This window comes from Pantherophis guttatus, chromosome 4 (genome assembly GCF_059756535.1).
Source record: "Pantherophis guttatus breed Tessera chromosome 4, ASM5975653v1, whole genome shotgun sequence".
Classification (NCBI taxonomy): domain Eukaryota; kingdom Metazoa; phylum Chordata; class Lepidosauria; order Squamata; family Colubridae; genus Pantherophis; species Pantherophis guttatus.
Genome location: NC_142066.1, coordinates 117,979,501 through 118,001,548, shown reverse-complemented (window position 1 = coordinate 118,001,548; position 22,048 = coordinate 117,979,501). Strand labels below are relative to the sequence as shown.

At 35.4% G+C, this 22,048-nt stretch overlaps 1 protein-coding gene across 2 annotated transcripts in view; it reads right to left on the bottom strand.

Moving 5' to 3' along the window:
• SKAP2 (src kinase associated phosphoprotein 2) overlaps nucleotides 1-22,048 on the bottom strand; it is a 148,777-nt gene that overhangs the window by 58,664 nt on the left and 68,065 nt on the right. For both annotated transcript variants that reach the window (XM_087892628.1, XM_087892629.1), the window contains exons 5-9: nucleotides 15,693-15,770; nucleotides 13,637-13,720; nucleotides 8,598-8,722; nucleotides 7,639-7,702; nucleotides 7,158-7,274 (exon numbers count right to left, since the gene is read on the bottom strand). In XM_087892628.1, coding sequence (XP_087748754.1) covers nucleotides 7,158-7,274; nucleotides 7,639-7,702; nucleotides 8,598-8,722; nucleotides 13,637-13,720; nucleotides 15,693-15,770 — 468 coding nt within the window. The remainder of the gene's footprint in view (nucleotides 1-7,157; nucleotides 7,275-7,638; nucleotides 7,703-8,597; nucleotides 8,723-13,636; nucleotides 13,721-15,692; nucleotides 15,771-22,048) is intronic.

Sequence of the window (22,048 nt, the reverse complement as noted above, 5' to 3'; positions counted from 1 at the left end):
GCTCATACGTAAGAAGAGTCCTTCACACCCCTTCCCTCCCCTCCTTTCCCATGCCAAACTCCCAAAACATTTTCTCTGATACTATTTTCAAAGTAGCTTTGCTTTTTTGATGGTTATATGTATTTCTGTTATTAAATAAGAAAGTCCTCTTTCTTTCTCTGTAGTTTTGTACTTCCCACCAAAATTTCCTCAAAAACATCTAACTGCCTGGAATAGATATTGAGGCTGAGGACGTAAAGGAATTCCCTCTGACTCACCCTCACTGCTATAAGGGAAGATTTACTGATTATCATTAACCAGTATTTACAGTATAAGACTGCATTTTTTTTAAAGTTCTTTTAAAATACCTGACATTAAAGACAAATGTTGCACTCATTCTATGACTATGAAATGTTTCATATCCCCCAATATTGCACTTATTAAAATATTTTCATTAACTTGGATATTGGATTTTGAGTACAGATTTCTCTCAAAGAGATGACCAGCATAATATAAAGCCACACAAATACAATCATTTGATATTTATGAGGTAACTTTTCATTGAGGAAAATAATGTTCTGTACACTCTTTAGGAATGTTTTCTTTATCACAAATGTTTGAATGTTTCCTAATCACAAACTATGGCCATGGAAGACATCAGTTTTGTTTGCCTAGTTACTAGTGAAACATTATACTCTGGATGCATAATGCATAACACCTTCATGATTAAACAAAGTATAGAAAGTGTAACAGCTGCCAGAAATGAAGTCAACAATGAAAAGTTTGCAACATAAATATAATTACTTTTGTCTCTCTGGCATGGCAAGATTCTCTAACATGGATTTCTTGTTCTTGCATCAACATCCAACATCTGTCACTTAACTATCCTATTATATTGCTTTTGCAAATCAATAATGTCAAAACTACTTTCATGTTGGCTGACTCAAAGCAAGAAAAAAATTGATCAGTATTAGTAATGAAATTACTTATTTTAACCCAAAGCAAAATTTGTGGAAACATAATATTTAGTAGTTTTTCTCATGACAGATAGCTTCAGACTTAAACAGCACAATCCAAAATAATTTCTAATTTAATATGTAAGAATCAGTGTTATAACAGAGTTATAATACATAGGAGAAACTCTTCCAAAGATTTAAAGCAGGAGATTAAATTCCCATTTAGCCAGTGCAACTAATGGTGAGGGATCTTGAAAGTTTTGGGAAACCATAAGTTCTGCACACAGCTTTAAATCAAACACAACACTGCACTATTTACTAAAATATCATCATTTTTAAAAATCAATTTTAAAGAATCATTTTTTTAAAAAAAATCACTTTTACTTTTATAATTCAGACAATATGAACAACATAGGAGTAGTTTGTTCCCAAAGTTGCTTCAGTTTCTTTTACAGTGGTACCTTTGTATTCAATTGCTTTGAAAATCACTGAACTTGGTACTCAGTGTCAGCTGCCTTGTAACTCACTACATTTATTTTTATTTTATTTTATTTTATTTTATTTTATTTTATTTTATTTATTTTATTTTATTTTATTTTATTTTATTTTATTTTATTATTTTATTTTATTTTATTTTATTTTATTTTATTTTATTTTATTTTATTTTATTTTATTTTATTTTATTTTATTTTATTTTATTTTTCAATTTATATACCGCCCTTCTCCCTGAGGACTCAGGGCGGTGCACAGCCAGAATTAAAAACATGAAATACAAATATTAAAAACAATTAAAATCTATATAAATTTGGCCCAAAATTTAAAAAACCACAAACCAATTAAACCAATTAGTCATGTGGCATGACTATATTATTATTATTATCCTTCTCATCTTTTCTACTACCTTCTCTTTTTGGTATTATTATTATTATTACTCTCTTGTTTTGCATGTACATTGAGAGTTTCTGCACTGGGGACAATTTTTTATGTCTCTAATCACACTTGGCCAAATAAAGTATTCTATCCTAGAATCATCTCGATGAAGCTGCTACAGTGTATGCTTTTCCCACAGTTTCAAATGCTTTTCAGGGTATCAAACTGTAAACCATAAAAGTAAGATAACAAAGTAAATAAAGCAACAACTGCTGGTATTCACAGACAGATGAATGGTATATGCTGGTATTCACAAACAGGTAAGCCTTTCTGTGAATAAATTGTATTTAAGACAATTTTGTCCAAACAGCATCCCAAGAATGTATGTAGGCTAGAAAAATATCTATCCTTGTCCCATCTCCCTCTCCCTCTGGTCTTATATCCTGTTCTTGGCATTGCTCCCATGTAGAGCATAATGTCAACATTAGACTTATATTGGACCCAAATGTAAATACAAGGAAACCATGAAGTCACCTTAAACTAATAATTAAAAAATAACAAAAACTGTGTAGTAATGGAAAGCTGTTTGCCTTCTCATTCTTCAAGTTTTTAGAATGTAGGACTGAGTTACACACATTTGTGGCTTATTATTCAACCTCACCCAAAAGCTCTTGTTTTTGGCGATGATATACCACTAGATTTGTCAGGCACAAAAGGCTCAGGAGCCAAGCATGCTTATGAACTGAAGCTGCAAATGTCGCAGGTTTTATTACACTTGTGACTGATACCAATGTCCAATTATTGCTGACATTTGGGGTTTGGGGCTAAAATCTTGCAAAGGTCAGTATGAACAGTGAAGTAATACTCCCTGGGAAATTTCTGAAGAAGAGAGCTTAAAGGGCTCTCTCCAAGCATATAGCAGATTATACTAGCTGAGCTCTGTATGACTTAGATAAACCCAGAGTATATGTTATTTGATCTAATTTGTAATAAAGGAGACAATTTCTGTCTTATTTGAACCAGAGTTTTAAAACATGTTGAGATCTTATATACATCACTGCAAATAAACATAGCATTTTTATGAATAATTCTTAGAATTAAATCATAATGGCTTTTATACTTCAAATAGTGTGCTATCTACATTAGGTGGAAGAGACATGTTTAAGTACACCTAGAGGCTGGAGCACATCAGGTGCCTGTGAAAGGCCATGCTATTTCTCATAAGCCATATCAGTAACTTCTTCCGAAACTTCCTTCTATTAAAATTGATATTGAGGGTAAAGCTGCTGTTTAAGAGGGAAAGGGCCAGGAATCCCTTAGGTATGCAGAATTACTTACATGGTTTTGTATGTGAGTTTTTTTTTTAATCTGGGCCAGATGTAAAGCACTAAAACAGATACTGCAGCAAACACCTGATTAAATTCAGTAAAGCCCAATGCCCCAGGGTGCTGCTAGAAATATGTAGTTTCACAGTCTTGGACTGCATTGCAGTGTATAGGTGTAGATTAGTAATTGTGCTTTAGTATTGCACTTCTGTGCAGTTCTTATACATCGATGCAATCACATTCCAACCTAAATTAGTTCTTAATTTCCCTTAAGGAATCCCAATGCTTGTTTTAACATTAAGAAGCTGGGTGTGCATTGCACTTTACAAAGTACAAATTCTCTGGAGGTAGCAAATGCTTCACAACCAAATTAGGCTTGAAAGGGTCTACAAGCAGTTTGCTGCTAGTTGTCAGAAAATGAAGCAAGATATAAGATAACCAAAAGGTAGTCTGTTTGCAAAATTACTAATAGTAAAGTGCACAAGTGAAAGCAAGAGACTTGTAGCAAAGGCAGTAGACTCCCATACTATTGGGGATATTAATTAATAGAAAGACATTTATAGCATAATCATTAGTTATGGCTTACAATTGGGAAAACAGGTTTATTTAAGGGATAAAAGAAATCAATAGTTTAGTTTCTACTTCACATAATCAGTTCCATAATCAGCTCCATGCTTCTCAACAGGAGACTTATAAAACATCCAATGTATATCTACACAGATATAAATCTGCTTTAAATACCACAGGATTTACTTGGAGGGAGTTATGGAACTTCAGTTTAAATATCAACTTGAATTGAGAGCCTGTTTGGGATAGTAGCTTAAGGCATCAGGCTAGAAATTAGAAATCACAGAGACAATGATTTCTAATCCTACTTTAGGCACAAAGCCAGCTGGGTGACCTTGGGCTACTCACTTTCTCTCAGCCCTCAAAAGGAAGCAATAGCAAATTACTTCCGAAAAACCTTGTCAACAAAAATGCAAGAACTACCCAGGTAGTCTCTGAGAAATGGAAAATGAACAGAAGGAAAAAAAGAAAACCTTGAATAAGCAAATAAGTTGGTAACATTTGCCAACATAAAAGAATGCCAATTCTTAATTCCAGAAGAACAACAAGAACACATGACAGTACCCCTTTTCCTCCAATTTTGTGCTGCTTATGTAATTTGCACATTTCTTGACTGATGTGTCTTCATAAGCCACAAAAGGAAGTTTTATAGAACAGTCAAATATGTATATAGCTTCCTAAAGCCATCTGTCAAAAACAATGCTTTTCAGTAAGCCCCTTTCCTTATACAGTGTGCTAAATTTAATGCAAACTATATTTTCCAAAGATTGGAAATATCTACTACGTAATATGCATTTATGTAATTTATACTGTATCACTTAGCTTCTGATTGATAACACCAGTGCCTTCCTAGACTACTGTTTACATTCCTATTACATTTAGTATAGAAGTGCTTTAGTTCTCTATTTAAGATCTCATTTCTATACAACTTCAAGTGGGAAACCTCATTTCGATGTGATTTTATACCCTTATGAACCCCCTCTTGCCATTTTGTTTTCACCACAATGAATTTCATCTCTGTGTGCCATAAAGAATATTTTTATGAGATTTACATCTGGCTGTCAAGGACTAGAATCTTGGCCATAACTAGATGGAATAAAAAAAAAATTAGTAAAAACCTTGGCATAATCAGATTTCTGTAGATGGATATAGAAAAATTCAGGTACAGCTCCACTGCTTTTATTTATTATTCATCAGCAGGTCCTCTTTAAAAGCAAACAAAGCAAGTTACCCTGTCACTTCTTTAAAAGCATAATCTCATGTATAAAGGAATAGATGACAATTTATAGAAAGAACAAAGAAATATGTGATTAAGAACTATACACTAAATTAAAAAAGACCAAATAAGGCAGTTAGTCTGTCAGTCAATATGAGAGCCAATTTTCTAACTGAAAAATTACATTTCAGAAATGATATTAATGAGCCAATAATCTTATGAGATGGTGTTTATAATTTCTGTGTAATGTCAATCCTGGGAGGTGACGTGAGGCTGGCTCCAGGAGATTATAAATGCTTCTTTGAGTGAGGGTGTCTTTCCCACCGTCTTGAAAGAGGCGGTGGTGAGGTCCCTCCTCAAGAAGCCCTCCCTGGATCCAGCTGTGTTAGCAAATTATCGTCCTGTCTCCAACCTTCGCTTTGTTGCAAAGGTTGTTGAGAGTGTGGTTGCACGACAACTGCCTCGGTACCTGGATGAATCGAATTATCTAGATCCATTCCAGTCGGCCTTCAGGCCCGGGTACAGCACAGAGACAGCATTGGTCGCATTGGTTGATGATCTCTGGAGGGCTCAGGACAGGGGTTGCTCCTCTGTCCTGGTCCTACTAGACCTCTCAGTGGCTTTTGATACCATCGATCATGATATCATGCTGCACCGATTGGAAGGGTTGGGGGTGGGGGGCACTGTTCTACAGTGGTTCTCCTCCTTTCTCTCTGACCGGTCGCAGTCTGTGTTGACAGGGGGGCAGAGGTCGACCCCGAGGCCCCTTATATGTGGGGTGCCACAAGGATCGGTCCTCTCACCCCTTCTATTCAACATTTATGTGAAACCGCTGGGTGAGATCATCCATGGTTTTGGGGTGAAGTACCATCAGTACGCTGATGACACCCAGCTGTACATCTCCACCCCAGATCACCCCAATGATGCCCTCGAGGTGATGTCCCGGTGCCTGGAGGCCGTACGGATCTGGATGGGGAGGAACAAACTCAGACTCAACCGATCCAAGACTGAGTGGCTGTGGTTTCCGTCGTCCCGATATAGTCAGTTGGCGCCATCTCTGACTATTGGGGGCGAGTCGTTGGCCCCCACAAATGGGGTTCGCAACTTGGGCATCCTCCTGGACTCGCGGCTGTCTTTAGAAGAGCATATGACGGCCGTGGCCAGGAGGACTTTTTATCAGGTTCGCCTGATTCGCCAGTTGGATCGGGACTCGTTACGCATGGTCACTCATGCCCTTGTCACCTCACGCCTGGATTATTGTAATGCTCTCTACATGGGGCTCCCCTTGAGAAGCACCCGGAGGCTCCAACTGGTCCAGAATGCGGCTGCGCGGGTGGTGATGGGAGCAATGTGGCGCTCTCATGTAACCCCCCTCCTGCGCGAGCTGCACTGGCTCCTGGTGGTCTTCCGGGTGCGCTTCAAGGTTTTGGTTACTATCTTTAGAGCGCTCCATGGCTCAGGACCAGGGTACTTACGAGACCGCCTCCTGCCACCAATAGCCTCTCTCCGACCAGTTCGCTCCCATAGAGAGGGACTCCTCAGGGTGCCGTCGGCCAAACAATGTCGACTGACGGCCCCCAGGGGGAGAGCCTTTTCTGTGGGGGCACCTACCATCTGGAACGGGCTTCCCCCGGAGTTACGAAACATCCAAGACTTACGCATATTCCGCCGTGCCCTGAAAACATTTCTATTCCAACAAGTTGGTCTGGCCTAACTCTCCCTTTTAAATTGGCTTTTAAACTGACTTTTAAATTGGGTTTTAGACCTCTTTAGATAAATTTGGATGTTTTAATCTTTGAGCCTAAATTACTTAATCTGTTTTTTAATAGTTTTTAACTTCTATATGTATTTGTATTTATTATGGCTGTTCACCGCCCTGAGTCCTTCGGGAGTAGGGCGGTATACAAATATGAAAAATAAATAAATAAAATAAATAAATACCCTTATATGGAGTACTACTGTTACTCCAGATATTATAAATATCTGAATTCAAAAGTTATACAGAACTCTGAGGCAGAAATATATGACTTGTCCAAGAGGTAGGATTTACATATAGTTCCCCATATCTAAGAAAACTGTTTCAAACCTCACATGGTGTAACTTTTGGCATTCCATTTCCCAGAATTCCCAACTAGTCAATATATGCCTGGAGGGCACCAGATTGGTGAAATCTGTTTAAATTCTACCATACAAAGAATAATCACCAACTTTTATAGCCCTTTCAATCAACTGGAACAAAAATACCTGGAAGCTCTTCATAAATGTCATCAAAAATAGGTGCTACTCCTGATTGAGAAGGAGATATGGAATTTTCCTCAATGTCATCATATTCCTCTTCTGGAATAGTGAGAGATCCCATGTCTGTTCAACACAGAAAAGATATTCAGTCAACCTATCCAGGTAGGTTCACAAGGAACTCTCTAGAGCAAAAGACACGCTCACATCCTTCCATTTTCATATCAAAGTAATATAATACATTACAGCACTTTAATTAGGAATGAACATTTTGTTTACACTTCTTTGGAAGGGGAGTCAACTAGGCATAATGGCATTTACTCCTATATATAGAGAGGATTCCTTAATCTTTCATAAATATACACAGATGAAAAATAAAATGCGCTATTAAAGACAACACAGTAATCACATGACCAACAAAGAGAAAACAGGGAAGCTTCAATTTCCAGCATGCATTATAGGCGAAGTATCTTGTTAGTAACTGGCATACCTTGTAATACAAATTTCAGGCTCTCTACCCATTCTGCAGCTTCTTTGGGAGTAGCAGCTGTAAACTGTTCAGAAACTTCATTTTAGAGAAGAATAATTATGAGCATCAAAATATAACTAGCACTATATTAATAAAGCCAAGAAAGTAGCATTCTGGTCACTTCTTAAAGATACCATTAATAATTCTTTACATGTCTTCTGGTACTTTTCCTGCAAGGATGCTTCTTATAATGTACAGTTAATTTTGACAAATTTACGTAATTGAAGCAGAGGATGATGGATTTAGAACTCTGATCAGCAGCTGGCAGCTGTGCATAAAAAAAGCTGCTTCTCTTCATCAATGTCAAAACCAGGACTGATGAACAAAATTTGCCCTTGACAATTAGAAGACACCCATGAATTTCTTTAGACTGCTCGGTACAGTTTTCTTAAAAATGTTCTTGTCACATTCCAACACAGTACCTGACAACTTAATTAACTGGCTTTCAACTGCAAGCTCAGATATTTAAAACTTATTAAACTTACATTTCACATTGATGCCTAGCTGATAGATCTCACATTGCATACTTTTAACTTTGATTTCCCTCTTAGGCCTCTACGCAATGCAATACATATTTAACATTGAAGAATTTATATTCAATTACTTTACAACATTATTCATCCAAGAAATCAGACAAACCTATTAGATAATAGATATTTAAATGTAAGCAGTAAAATGAGCCAGCAGATAAGTATGACATATCAGCTGTTCTTATCCAAAAATTTAATATTAGAACAATCTTTTTGCAAAATCTATTATATGAATGTACAAGATAAGAAAATAAAGGATTCCCCCCTTACCCCCACTCCAGCTCTTTATCCAACATGTCAGGGAATGTTTTACCAAAATGTTAATGTCTCCATAACTGGAACAGTAACAGTTTTATCAGTTTAATTTCAAGACAACATAAAAAGTCCAACCTGATAAATGCGTTTATCAGGAGCAGCGATTTCAAAACAGCAATCTTTCTTTCCGTCCTTCCGAAGGGTATTATTCATTCTGACGGTGTAGCCATCTATAGCAAATTCACCTTTCTGTTGTTTGTCTGTTGTAGATGAAAAGTAAAGATAGAATTTCATTTGCAACACTGAAAATGAATGTCCCACCAGGTTATCATTTATTCAGATTTTGTTTTTCTGTTTCATGAATATTCAAGGGGCTGAGTTAAATATTATTGTGAGTGAATTTAGTGATGGTTGAAAGATAAAACTCTTTTTTAAGGAGAAACTACAAAGAACATTTTTGAAAAGGCTGCTTACAGAATCCCACAGGATGATCCTTACAGATGGTCTTATTTAGCGTGAAATGCACACACTGATGCCTCGCAGGGGGGACAGAATCAAGAACTGGAACCTGGAACTTGCAATACAAGTGTTCCATAAATCAGTGTCTCTTCTTGGTTCAGTAATCAATGGTCCAACAAAGGATGATCTCCCTATTATACCTGGCCCAGTATCGGAATTCAAAAAGTGAACTTCAGATGCAGTTAACGATATTTGTAAAGGTGTTTTTCACCTAGTGATTAAAGCAATGGACTATGGAATAGCTATAGCTACAGGTTTAGTATGTTGTTTGTTCAATGTATATTGGCAAAAGGAGTTTTAAAAACTCCTTTATTAAACAGTTTAAAAATTGCGAAGATCAAAAAAGTAATGCAAACTAAAAAAAAAATCAAAAGAAAAAACAAAAGCTGCACAAAAGAAATAATAGAAATTAAAAAAGAAATTAAAAATACGACCATAGTAAAGAAAAAAGAAATGTATAAAGAAATGACTTCGCCCTTTGTCAACAAGCATAAACAAATTTATAATTTATCATCTCATAGAATAGTCAATTGACCTTGTCTTTTATATTGCTTATCTATAAGCAATCCTTAAAGACTTGTTGTTTCTTTTTCTTTTTATATTTATTATATATTTTTCCCTGAATCATTTCTCTAACTTTTCAGTCCATTGCTCATATAATTTGCCCCCTGCTGTTACCCAATCTTTTCCTATTTCCTTCTCTTCCCTTAGATTGCTTTTTTTTGGAAAATATTCCCCCATGTCCATTCTTTTTTTTGCCACTGTAAATCCCAGTGTAATCATCTAACATTTTGCCTTCAATTCTTTTTACTTCAATATCATTTTCTTGTTTCTCATTTATATTCTCTTTTTCCTGTTTTGTATGCTCTGATTTTTTATTGCCCTTTATTGATTCACGCAGGTTTTTAAGCATCTCAATTAATTCCTCACATATTATTAATTTAAAAGCCTCCATATTATTAGTTTAAAAGATTGTTAGTATTTCCACTTATATTTAATTAAAATTTTACTCCATATAGTCTCTTTTTTATTTCTAGATAATATCCAGTACAAATGTTTGTCCAATCCACTCCAACTTAAAGCTTTATTATTGTCCACCTCCTTTAGAAGTCAAGACCAAGCAGCTTAGAACAAAACAAATACTCCTTAAAATTCCTCTCAGTTCTTATAGTGGACAAGGTCATGTAGTAATTTCCTTGAATTTTCAAGTCAGTCGTTGTAGTGCTTTCTTTCCACCAGCAGATGTCTCTCTACAATCCACACTTCTCAGAATAACAAAGTATCCAGTTTACAAAAGTATTTTAAATCCACATAAAAAATACTTTCTCTCAAGTTGCTTTTCCTTTTATTGTTTTTAATTTCTCCAAATTCAATTTTAAATCCAGTTGTAAAATTTCCTTTTTTGGGCTTTAATATGTTAACCTCCTCTTTGTTCTTCCATCATACTTCAAAACTGTCAAAATTCTTTCAAATCTTCATTAAAAAATACTTTCCCTCGGGTTTCCTTTTCTTATATTGGTTTTAATTTCTCCAAGTCCAATTTTAAATCTAAATATAAAGTTTTATTTTCTGGGCTTTAATACTTTGACTTCCTCTTTGTTCTTTTCTCTCCATTAAAATTCCCAAGTGCCAATTAGTCACTTGTTTCCTTGCCGGGATCTTTTAAAAGTTTTTTTTTTCAAAGAAATTTTCTTTTTTATCTATGAGTTGGCCAATCACTCATCCGGTACCAGTACTCCGTCCAAACACCGCTTCTGCACAAAATCTTATTCTGGTTGCCCCAGCTTCAAAGCGGTTATTTTTAATGGCTGCAACCCCTGCCGCTGGATCAAAGAGCTGCCTCCGACTTTCCGAGGAACTTGCCTGTTCCTCTTGGTCATTCGAGGCTCCTGTCCTTCTTCACCATCCCTCCAAAATGGTTCTGGTCCGAAGACCCCCCCCCCCCGCAACAGCGGTTTGTCTGGCTGGATTTTCGTCGGGCTCATTGGAGCCTGCTAATTTCCAGCCAGTCTCGCCGTGACACTTCCGGTTTCTCAAAAAGAAAGAGATAAGAAAATGGGATAAAAGGAGATAATCATTAAGAAATGATCAAATAAATCAACTTTATGTTCCTTCCTTTTATTTTTAGTCCCTGTAAATAATTTCCTCGAACTTGATTTCTTTTCATTTTTTCTTTTTGTCAGAAAATTTTTCAAAGCTTTAACAAGTCTCTTATATAAATTCAATATAGGAAAATTATCCAGGTAATTCTCTTGGCTTGTTATTTCTATAACCCTTTTAATTATTAAGACATCAGCTGATTTCTTTTGTCTCTCCAGTGCAGAATCTTTTTCCATATCATTCTTGTATGCTGACATTTTTAAGTTCATTTTCAAATCAATCTCAATCTTGTCTAGTAAAACTTGTTCCTCTTCTATAATATTTTTATAAACACAATCTACCAATTGAGGTAGATACTATTATTTTCTGATTCAATTGTTAAAAAATATCCTTCAATATGTCCAATATTAAAATATTTTTCTTTCCTCAGTATTAGTAAGTCATATTTAAGTGTTTTCTCCTTTAATTGTAATATTTAGTTCCTTATGGTTAACTTCAGTGTCCAAACTTCAATATCTCATCCTATCATTTGTTTTAAAAAAATTCAAAACCAAAGCATTTTCTCATGGGAAAGATTATTACACTCTTATAATCTTTATTATAATTAAAGTATTATTCAACTCTTATTTCAAAGCTTTTCCCTTCCTTTTTTTTACTTTCTGCACTTTTTTCTTTTTCTTTGATATATTTTCTTTAGTTTTTTAAAAATCTTTATATTTAAGTTTGATATACTTCTTTTTGTTTATGTATTGGTTAAGTTTCAAATCCGCATTGGCAGTTCATATTGAGTCTTACATGCCGAAGATCCCATTACAGATATATCAAGTACTCTAAAGTAGTATATGTTGAACTACTGCTAAACCAAGTTTCAGTTTTCTGAGTGATCTGATAGTCCCTTAATAATTTGAGAGTGCATTTCTTACAAATTTGGTGATATTCTACACCACATGGAAACAGTAAGTGGAGACTCCACTAATTGTATACATTTTCTGGAGTGAGTTTTGACATTAAACATGTACTTGCTTTTAGTTTAATTGTTCCCATGATCAATAACAGAAATGTATGGCAAGAAAGATGAAATCAACCAGAGGCAAAACCAGCATATTACCTTGTTCTTACCCTTCTCCTTCACAGTCATCATGAATTAAGCTATCTCAACAATCTTAGCCCTAGTTAACCAGCCTGTCTATTCATTAAGGAGCTAAGAGAGGAAATTAGAACAGGAGGTGTCTGAGATATGCTGTAAACCAGTGGTTCCCAATCTTTTTGGCAGCAGGAAATGGTTTCATGAAAGACAATTTTTGTTTGGACCAGAGGGAGGGGGAATGGTTTTGGTTTCCCTCACTTGCCTGCCACTCATGTCCACTGTGTGACCTGGTTCTTAATAGGTAATGGACCAGTACCAGTCTGTGGCCCAGGGATTGGGGACTCCTGATGTAAATGTAATTGTTCTGATTCTCTTTCACTTTCTCACTGTGATGTAGAAGAGGCCCAAAACAGTGTTCCTAAGTAAGGAACTGTGAAACTACAATGACAGCATCTCAAAAATGGACAGTATCTACCAGCAATAAATTTCTATAAGCTGTTGGATGTTGCTTTTTCCAAGATTGCCCCTGAGGATAGTCCAAACTCCTATGGCTTATAAAGAAATGTTACTGATTTATTTGTATGACATTCTGGGACTTGAAATGGTTGTAACAGTATTGAAGTTATGTGGATTCCAGTGCTGTCCTTAATTATTAAGTATTAAATCGTGAATGGCAGAAAATTGGAGAGTTGGGGAAGAAACTAAATAACTACAGTAAGCTAAGGAAAGCATATATTGTGCTCCCTCATGAACACTGCCACGTTGTATTTGTAATACAAATTTCAACTGTCTTGAAGTTTTCAGTAGCATCCAGATTTTAAATTGCCATAAGCAAATACATTTTCCTTTGAGTCGTTTGACATTGGACAGCTTATACATATCATTCTGAAACATTTTCTTACTAGATTATGTAGCAATATGATATATCACCTGGATTTTTATAAAAAATGAAATGAAATAAACCTTAACTATAAAACTCTATAGCAACACAGGATGTCTTGTAAAGGTTTCTCCTCTACAAGCTGGTACCAAATGAAACCTGATGATACTTAACAGATCAAAAATACTGAAATCATGTTTGGGGTAATGATAGTGGGGGAAGGAAGAATTACCAAATGAAACTAAACCAAGATAATGCTGTATCATCTTGAAAGTTGATTAAAAAGTTCAGAAAAAATGGTCCACGTCAAATTCCAAAGGAAATAAGAAAGAAGATAAGAGAACATTTCATCAAGACAGTATATTTACACCATCTGGAAGCACAGCAGAATTATATGAAAACCAGGAAAATTACACATAAATCTGGTTTGGAATTAAACAATAGAGGGGCCTCTGAGGCCTGTAAACACTTAATTGTTGATGTCCATTAAGCAATATTCGAGATAACTCCTTATATTTTGCAATACAAACAGTTAACTGTTAATATCCATTCAGCAGCATTCAAAATAGTCCCTATATTTTGCAATACCTTTGTCACTTCCATAGTAGTAGAAGACTGTTCTACTCAAAGCACACCAACGTTTTTGCCATTCAAAACCAAGGAAACTGTGATCTGCAATTAAAATAATTCACATAAATTTTTACACGTAACAAAATTTGTTAATTACAAACAGGCCAAAATAAACAATTCAGGATGTGCAATGGAAAAGATATATTCTGGTGCAAATATGAATATAAGCAAGGACTGCCAAATGTAAAGATTATTCTTCACCAACTTTGGCACCTGTCCCCAGATACATTTTTCTAACAGTTTCAAACAGATCTTAGATAAATATTTGAAATATTTAAGGAGATCCTGTACTTAACATGGGGTAAGCTGTGATTTCTGAGTTCCTTTCCAACTCTACATTTCAATAATTACATGATAATGCATAAGACAGTGCATATATCCAATTCAGAGATTCTGAAGCTTAAGATGCATACATACATACATACTATTTTCCTCTTTTCCTTTTCAAAATTCTTAAATGTTCAGTTTTCACCAGGTCCAGTAAATTATTTTTACTGTTGTAAGATATTATTTTTCACTTTATAAACTTATAGTGATGTGTAAGATCTATATATCTCAAAAATGTGGCTATTAATAGCAGCATCTATTGTTTAGTCTTAAGTGAACGATGTGCTTTTTCAGAATATTTTTTTAGATTATGATGAAATAGTGATATGATAGAAAAGCTACTGCAGTTGAATATAGAATCTACATTGCAGATCCAAGACATTTTTCTTGTCTTTTGAAACAAGAAAAATATTCATAGGAAGCAAATAGCTGAACCCAAATATCTTCTTCAGTGCTTAATGAGAAGTATAATAAACACCCTAAGAATTGGTAACATCCTTTCTGTTGCACAAGCTGCACTGGTTGCTGGTTTGCTTTTGGGTCCAATTTAAGGTATTGGTTGCCATATTTTAAAGTCCTACATGGCATAGAACCAGATTATCTGAGGAATTGTCTTGCCCCAGTGGACTGGCCCACAACCTACTTGTTCCAGCATAAGGGCATGCTGCAGACCCCATTCGTTAAAGACCCTATTCAGCTGATAGGGTCTAGGAGGATAGTTGTCAGGGTTCCAAGCAATACACCCATAGCAAAAAGAACTCTGAGGCAAGCAGTTTCCTTAAAGAACAAGTTTATTGGATATATCATATTGGCCCAGGCTGGTTAAACCAACTCTAAAGGTTTCCATGGTTTTCACCTAATTAAAAGTAAAAGTTTTTCCCCCTTTCCCAAACTATCAGTCACATGGTCCTATCAAGGCGCTGTCCGATTGCTTGGAAACTTCACTCTTCCTCTCTTCAGCCACCTGTGAGAATGTCCTTGGTTCTCAGGGGAAACTATTTTGTTTTGGCTATAAAACTCCAACTATCTCTGTTCCTCATCACCATGGTGACAACACTGAAGTCTCCAAGATGGTCTCGGCCAGGTCAGTTTCAGACTTGACAATAACCCCTTCTGCCTTCTGGTTCCACTCTCTTTGGAATACCAAAGGTAAGATCTGCCTCCACCCTTTTGGCCTTCCAGAAGAACATTAAAACCTGGCTCAGCTATTTGGCTTGGGGCCCTGTTGGGAGCCCTACGTTGGAGGTGGTATGGAGGATGCCACCACTGTGCCATTCTTGCTTTGGCTTTTCCAGTTTTATATCTAATCTAGTTAATATTCAATATTTATGATTTTAATTGTGCTCTACCTGGAGTTGCTTTGTAGAATGAGATGGGTGGCATATTCATCTTTCATAAATTCATCTTGTTACATAGACTACAACCTTGATGACCCCTGTTTTTAATCCCCTGAAGTTATGGGGCAGGGAATTAAAAACAGAAACAACCAACTTCTCTTGTCCACAGTGCTCAGTTATACTGAAGCTGTACTGCCAGAGGGAAATGTTCATTATATTTCCACCTATACTTTATGGTTAAATTCTTTCAATATTTTCCAAAATAAGTGAATAATTTGTTTCTGGAAACAAAATGATTGCAACTACTATAAAAATTTAAAGCATTATTTCTATCATCCTTTTTAGTTTACCTTTTCTACGTTTTTCCAAATATCCAGATACTGAAACAAATGGAAGATCTTGTGCCGCAACTGGAAGAAACTGATGACCTGGAAAGAGAAAGGACATAAAGAACAAATCATTTTTAAAGCACTATGAAGTAATTTCCTACTGGATAAAAATATATACTAATTAATGACTGTAGGTTTAGCTTATCTGAATATAGAAATTAATAATTTACATTCATTAGCACACATTAAACTGGACTACAAAATAGTTAAAATTTATTGAAGCATTTTAAGTTATTTGAGTTTGTTTTCTTTGGTATAGTCAGAAGGATGAAAAGAACATTATGGATTGTTTATTTAGTAGAACATGGAACATTAATCAGTTAAGAAAATCATCTGCTTTTACCATTAAGAAAATTAATGCTGCAACACAGACACTTCTGTTCAGGATTTCAGGCAGTCAGCCATACCTCTGTCTAGGATAATGTTATTTCTTTCCCTCCATCACTCGCTCCCAACAATCACAAAGATCTCTCTAGTGTCTAAGTTTTTGGAGCCTTCATTGGGCAATCTTATATTTTTATCCACATATTTTAACTATAATTAAGCTCCACAAATTTAAAATCAAACATGGTTACCAGATCATCCACAATTAGTCAATCTCATAAATGCAGTTGAACACGTTTTTAAAAACTCAGCTATCATTTATAATTATAGGAATAAAGGAATAAATAGTTATTCCTCGTTTCAGGATTTTATGTGAAAAACAATTATTTATTAGTAGTGGCAAATGCATAGAGTTTTTAATCAGTTTATGATGAGAATGAGCTATTTGAATGCCCTATAAGAATACAGTGGATATAAAGTAAAAGTACATAATATATATAGTCATACTTAGGATTGCTATTTCAATTGCTATTACACTTATTAAATTTATAAAGACGTTGATACTTGTTTTATTTTTGTTCAATATTCTGTAAGCTATCTTGAGTCGCCATGTGTGAATAGGCAGCAATATAAATTCCATAAACAAACAAACAAACATCAGCTCTCATAGAATAGAATAGAATAGAATAGAATAGAATAGAATAGAATAGAATAGAATAGAATAGAATAGAATAGTTTATTGGCCAAGTGTGATTAGATAAGGAATTTGTCTTGGTGCATATGGTCTCTGTGTACATAAAAGAAAAGATATTTTTGTCAAGAATCATAAGGTACAACACTTAATGATAGTCATAGGGTACAAATAAACAATCAAATCATATTAAGAAACAGTCAATATAAATCTTAAGGATACCAGCAACAAGGTTACAGTCATACAGTCATAAGTGGGAGGAGATGGGTGATAGGAACGATGAGATGATTAATAATAGTGCAGACTTAGTGAATAGTTTGACAGTGTGGAGGGAATTATTTGTTTAGCAGAGTGATGGCGTCCGGGAAAAAAACTGTTCTTGTGTCTAGTTGTTCTGGTGTGCAGTACTCTATGCCATCGTATGAGAGTAGGAGTTGAAACAGCATAACCTAACTGCCAAGAACAGTTATACAACAGAGCTCCCCAACCTTTCCAGTTTTGCGGACCAGCAGTGGGGGTTAAAGGGGATAGTTCTGTGACCATCACTTGCACAAATGGAGCACACACTAGCCACTGCTCATGCAAGTGGGGATGAATGTGTGCACTCAGCCACGACTTCCACAGCACAGTTCCAAATGGCTCAAGACCCGAGGCCATGATCTGGGGGTTGGGGACTCTGCTTAGAAATAACTATTTAGATACATGCAGAAAGCTTTATAAATATAAATTAATCATTAGCAGTAGACCACAAAGTTGAGATCAAGATTCCTCAATTATGACAAGACATAGATTTACTCCAGATTGGAGCTACCTTAGATATTTTCTGAGGCTTCCAACTCTCCCTCTAGGTTAGGAATGACTAAACATTGATCCACTTAAGAATCCTATGATATTAATGAACATCTGACAATTGCTAGTTTACACCATTGTAATACTTCAATACCTGAATCTGGCTACATTAATTTCTTGCATGTTTCCTACATTTTAACAAATACTACAAATAAATGAACAGTAATTAATTTCCTCTCTTTAGTTCCCATATGCTCATTTCTACATCACAGTAGTTAACAGAACCCATAGCACTGATTTCAAAGGATCAGATGGAGTGAACTGCAAAGCAGGCAATTATCCAACTGTCAGCTATTTACAATTATTACCAAGAGCTCTTGGCATCAAAGACCTGCTTGGCATGGGCAATATGAATCATCATTTCTCAGCATGACACAATAGGCAAACATGTTACTCACAGCATTATCTGAAGGCCTTTGGGCTACCGGAGAAAAATTAACATGGAAAAGATTGGGAAATCTACAGAGTGCTCTGTCCAGTCCAGAAATATTATCTGAAAAGAGACTACGAGTTTCTTTGCACAATCTGTTGTAGGGAATTCTCTTGTTTCCAAAATGTCATAGCACTATTATTTAGCACAAAATATGTCTTTTGCTTATTCAAACTGATGCTGTGAGAATACATCATCTTTCATTTCTTGCCTTCACTTTTCCTAATTTCTAAGCATACTGTTTTCTCTCTCCCTCCCTCCCAATTGCTATGAGTTTATGTCAGGAGTCCTTGTTTAATTTCTGTTATTTATTCCATTATTTATTGATTCAGTTATCCCACTACAGAAATTACTTGGGAAGCTACTGAAAAGCTATATCATTAAATACAAAAACAGGATACTAATAACAGAATATTAGAAACCAGTTATCTGCTAAAGTAATTAAGAAAAACAGGATATGAGGCACAAAAATCATGCATTATTTTTACATGAACTTTTTAAAGTATTTATCTGACACCAAGAAGACTATGGGTAAGATCTGTATTAGTGATGATTGGGTAGATACATAGACACTTGTGTAATTTAAAATATTTACAACAAATTCCAGTAATTTCAATGGGTGTATTCCAGGATAAACTAATTTGGGATTTAAAACTAGAAAAAAATATTTTCTGGCATTTGGAAAACTTTTTGAGAAACTGTGTATAATATTGCACTCCTTTTGTGAGCCATTTTAAGATAGTCAGCTGTACATATTACCACAGTTCAAATTATAATTAATCAAAAGTTCTTGCCTTGTCTACTGTGAAAATCCAGATTCTGGCTTTTCCATTTCTGAGCTTTCTTTTATGTTTCATAATACACACAAAATTATCTACAAGTCTCCGTAGATATAAATTCCTTAACTGTTGATTAAATTCAATTAATAGCATTTATGATAAAGACTGGGGCGTCCTGCCAGCCTACCATAACCAGAGTTGAAGGCACAGACTATTTCTGATTAACATTTTGTGTCTTCCAAGTGTTTATAAGTTTCATGATACCACAATATTGTCCATTCTTGTTTGGATTGATGAGATGGGCAATATTATCCAAAATATCTAGAGGATATCATTCTGGGGAAGACAGTCTTAAAAAATCATTGCCATATTTTAGAAAGAAAAAGTACTTATTAGTTGAACATTTTATAAGTACTATACAGTGGTGGGTTGTCCCTGGTTCAGATCAGTTCTATAGAACCGGTAGTAAAACTGGCGGGAGGCTCCACCCACCAACCCCGACGTCATGCGCAGCCCTGTTGCGAATCGATAGTAAAAGTAAGTAAAACGCACTCCTGGTACTATATATAAAAATCTACAATAAAGCAGAATAATATAGAGATAATCCTTGAGTTATAATGGCAGCTGGAGCCATAATTTCCTTCGCTAAACAATACATTCATAAAATGTGATGTCATGTGACCATATAACATAGAAATGCACTCCCACAGTCCCAGTTGCTATCATAACTCCAGGACTCCCAGATAATTAAGCAAAGATGTCACAGGATTGTGATGTGATATGAGACAAGCTCCTAGACAAAAGGACCATCAGGCAAGAGCTAGGGATGGTCAAGTAGGCAGACATCATGGGCAAGTGCCATAAGATATGCAATTTGGGCAGATGGATGAAAAAGCAGTGAAAATGGAAATGACCATGTGCAATCTCCTGCTAGATTCACCTTTACTTTGCTTGTGGGAAGCGAGCAGGGAAGGTTGCAAATGGCAATCACATGATCACAACATCATTGTGAGCCAGTTGCCAAGCACATTACTGAATATTGAAAAAGGCAGCGCATCAATCAAAATAATAACAGCTCTAAGATGAGTGCAAAAAGATGTTTCATATTTCATTTTTAAAAGATAGCATGCTATTGGATTATGAGATGCATTTGGCAGTGCATTATTATACTATTAATAAAATATTGCTTAAAAGCTATTGCAAAGACTAAATTATCAAAGTAAAGACTATTTGAGGGTTGTAAAACGATTATTCCTTTGGGAAGCAGATGCAACTGTTCAACAAAAAAATTGAACTACTCTTAAGACATTTCTGACCTCAACAAGATACTTGGCTGAGAAAGTTACTGGGAAACAAATGTATAAAAAATATGTATATGCACTGGAAATAACTGCTGTAGTGGAGAAATGAAAAAGAAGGAGGAAGGGAAGGAAAGGGAAGGGAAGGGAAGGGGAGGAAAGGGGAGGGGAGGGGACGGGAGAGAGGGAGGAAGCGAAGGAGGAACGGAGGGAGGGAGGGAGGGAAGGATTTCAGGACTATTCCAGATATAAGACATTTTCTAATATAACATTTAATGCTATTAACAGTTGATATTGTTTTTTGTAATGTTTTATCTTTCTTTCATATATGTATATATAATCATCATGGTATTCCGTATCAATCTAAACAACTTTATGTTAAAAGCAGAAAAGAAATGAAAAATAGTAAATTTAGAGATAAGAAAAAAATTCTAACTAAAAACAATGTATACCAATATTATTTACTTCTTCATAACTTCATGTCTTTCTAAAACATTGTTATTTCCACCACTTACATATACAGGCCCATATGCTATCTTTGTTGTTTACATTATCCAGTTCTGTCTTTTTCAAGATAGTAACAATTACAACCAAAACAGCCTTCCAGGTTTTCTTCATTATGCTTTCTTCCCTCATATATTTGTTTTGTAATTCAATCCTCATTTATTTTCTCTATACAATCAAACCACCACAACTTATTTCTTTCATACCAATCACTCACTTTTGTCTTCATTCCACATTCCTTCAGCACCTATTTATTTTAAACACAATCTCTTGTTTTACATACATTCTTTTTTTTATAATCTATAATCTATTTTATAATCTTATTGCACATATTTAACTCTCATTGGACAAAAGTATGATTTTATATACAGACATGGTTACTTTTTTAAATAAACCATCATTACTATATCATCTAGCAGAATAGCAGAATAACAGAGTTGGAAGGGACCTTGGAGGTCTTCTGGTCTAACCCCTTGCTCAAGCAGGAGACACTTTACCATTCCAGACAAGTGCCTATTCAGTCTCTTCTTAAGTGACTCCAGTGATGGAGCACCCACAACTTCTGAAGGCAAGCCATTCCACTGGTTAATTGTTCTCACGGTTAGAAAATTTCTCCTTAGTTCTAGATTGCTTATCCCCTTTAGTTTCCATCCACTGTTTCATGTTTTGCCTTCTGGTGCTTTGGAAAATAAGTTGACTCCTTCTTCTTTGTAGTAGGCCCTCGAATATTGGAACACTGCTGTCATGTCATCCCTAATTCTTCTTTTCATTAGGTTAGACATACCTAATTCCTGCAACCATTCTTTATATGTTTTAGTCTCTAGTCCTCTAATCATCTTTGTTGCTCTTTTCTACACACTTTCCAGAGTCTCTACATCTTTTTGTGGTGACCACAATTCAATGCAATATTCCAAGTGTGGTTCTTACTAAGGTTTTATAAAGCGGTTCTACTTCTTCACACGAACTTGATTCTTTCCCTCTATTAATGCAACCTAGGATTGGTTTTTTGGCTGCTGCCGTACACTGCTGGCTCATATTTAAGTCATTGTCCATTAGGATTCCAAGATCCCTCCCACTATTGAGTCAGGTTTTACATAATCTGTACCTGTACATTTGATTTTTCTTGCTTAAGTATAAACCTTACTTTTCCCTACATTGAATTTCATTTTGTTAGATAGGACCCAGTGTTCAAGTTTATCAAGATCTATCTGATTCTTGAGCATGTCTTCTGCAGTTTTGGCTATTTCTGCCAGTTTAGTGTTGTCTGAAAATTTGATGAGTCCCACTTGATAATCCAGTACTTTTTCCCTTATACTGGATTCATGTAGAATAATTTTTCCCAAAACTCATATCTGGTTCTTTCATTTTCATACTTCACTTCACAGAAATGTTGTGGGGAAAATTGATAACGAAGCATTCTGTTCACTGCCTTGGGCTCATAC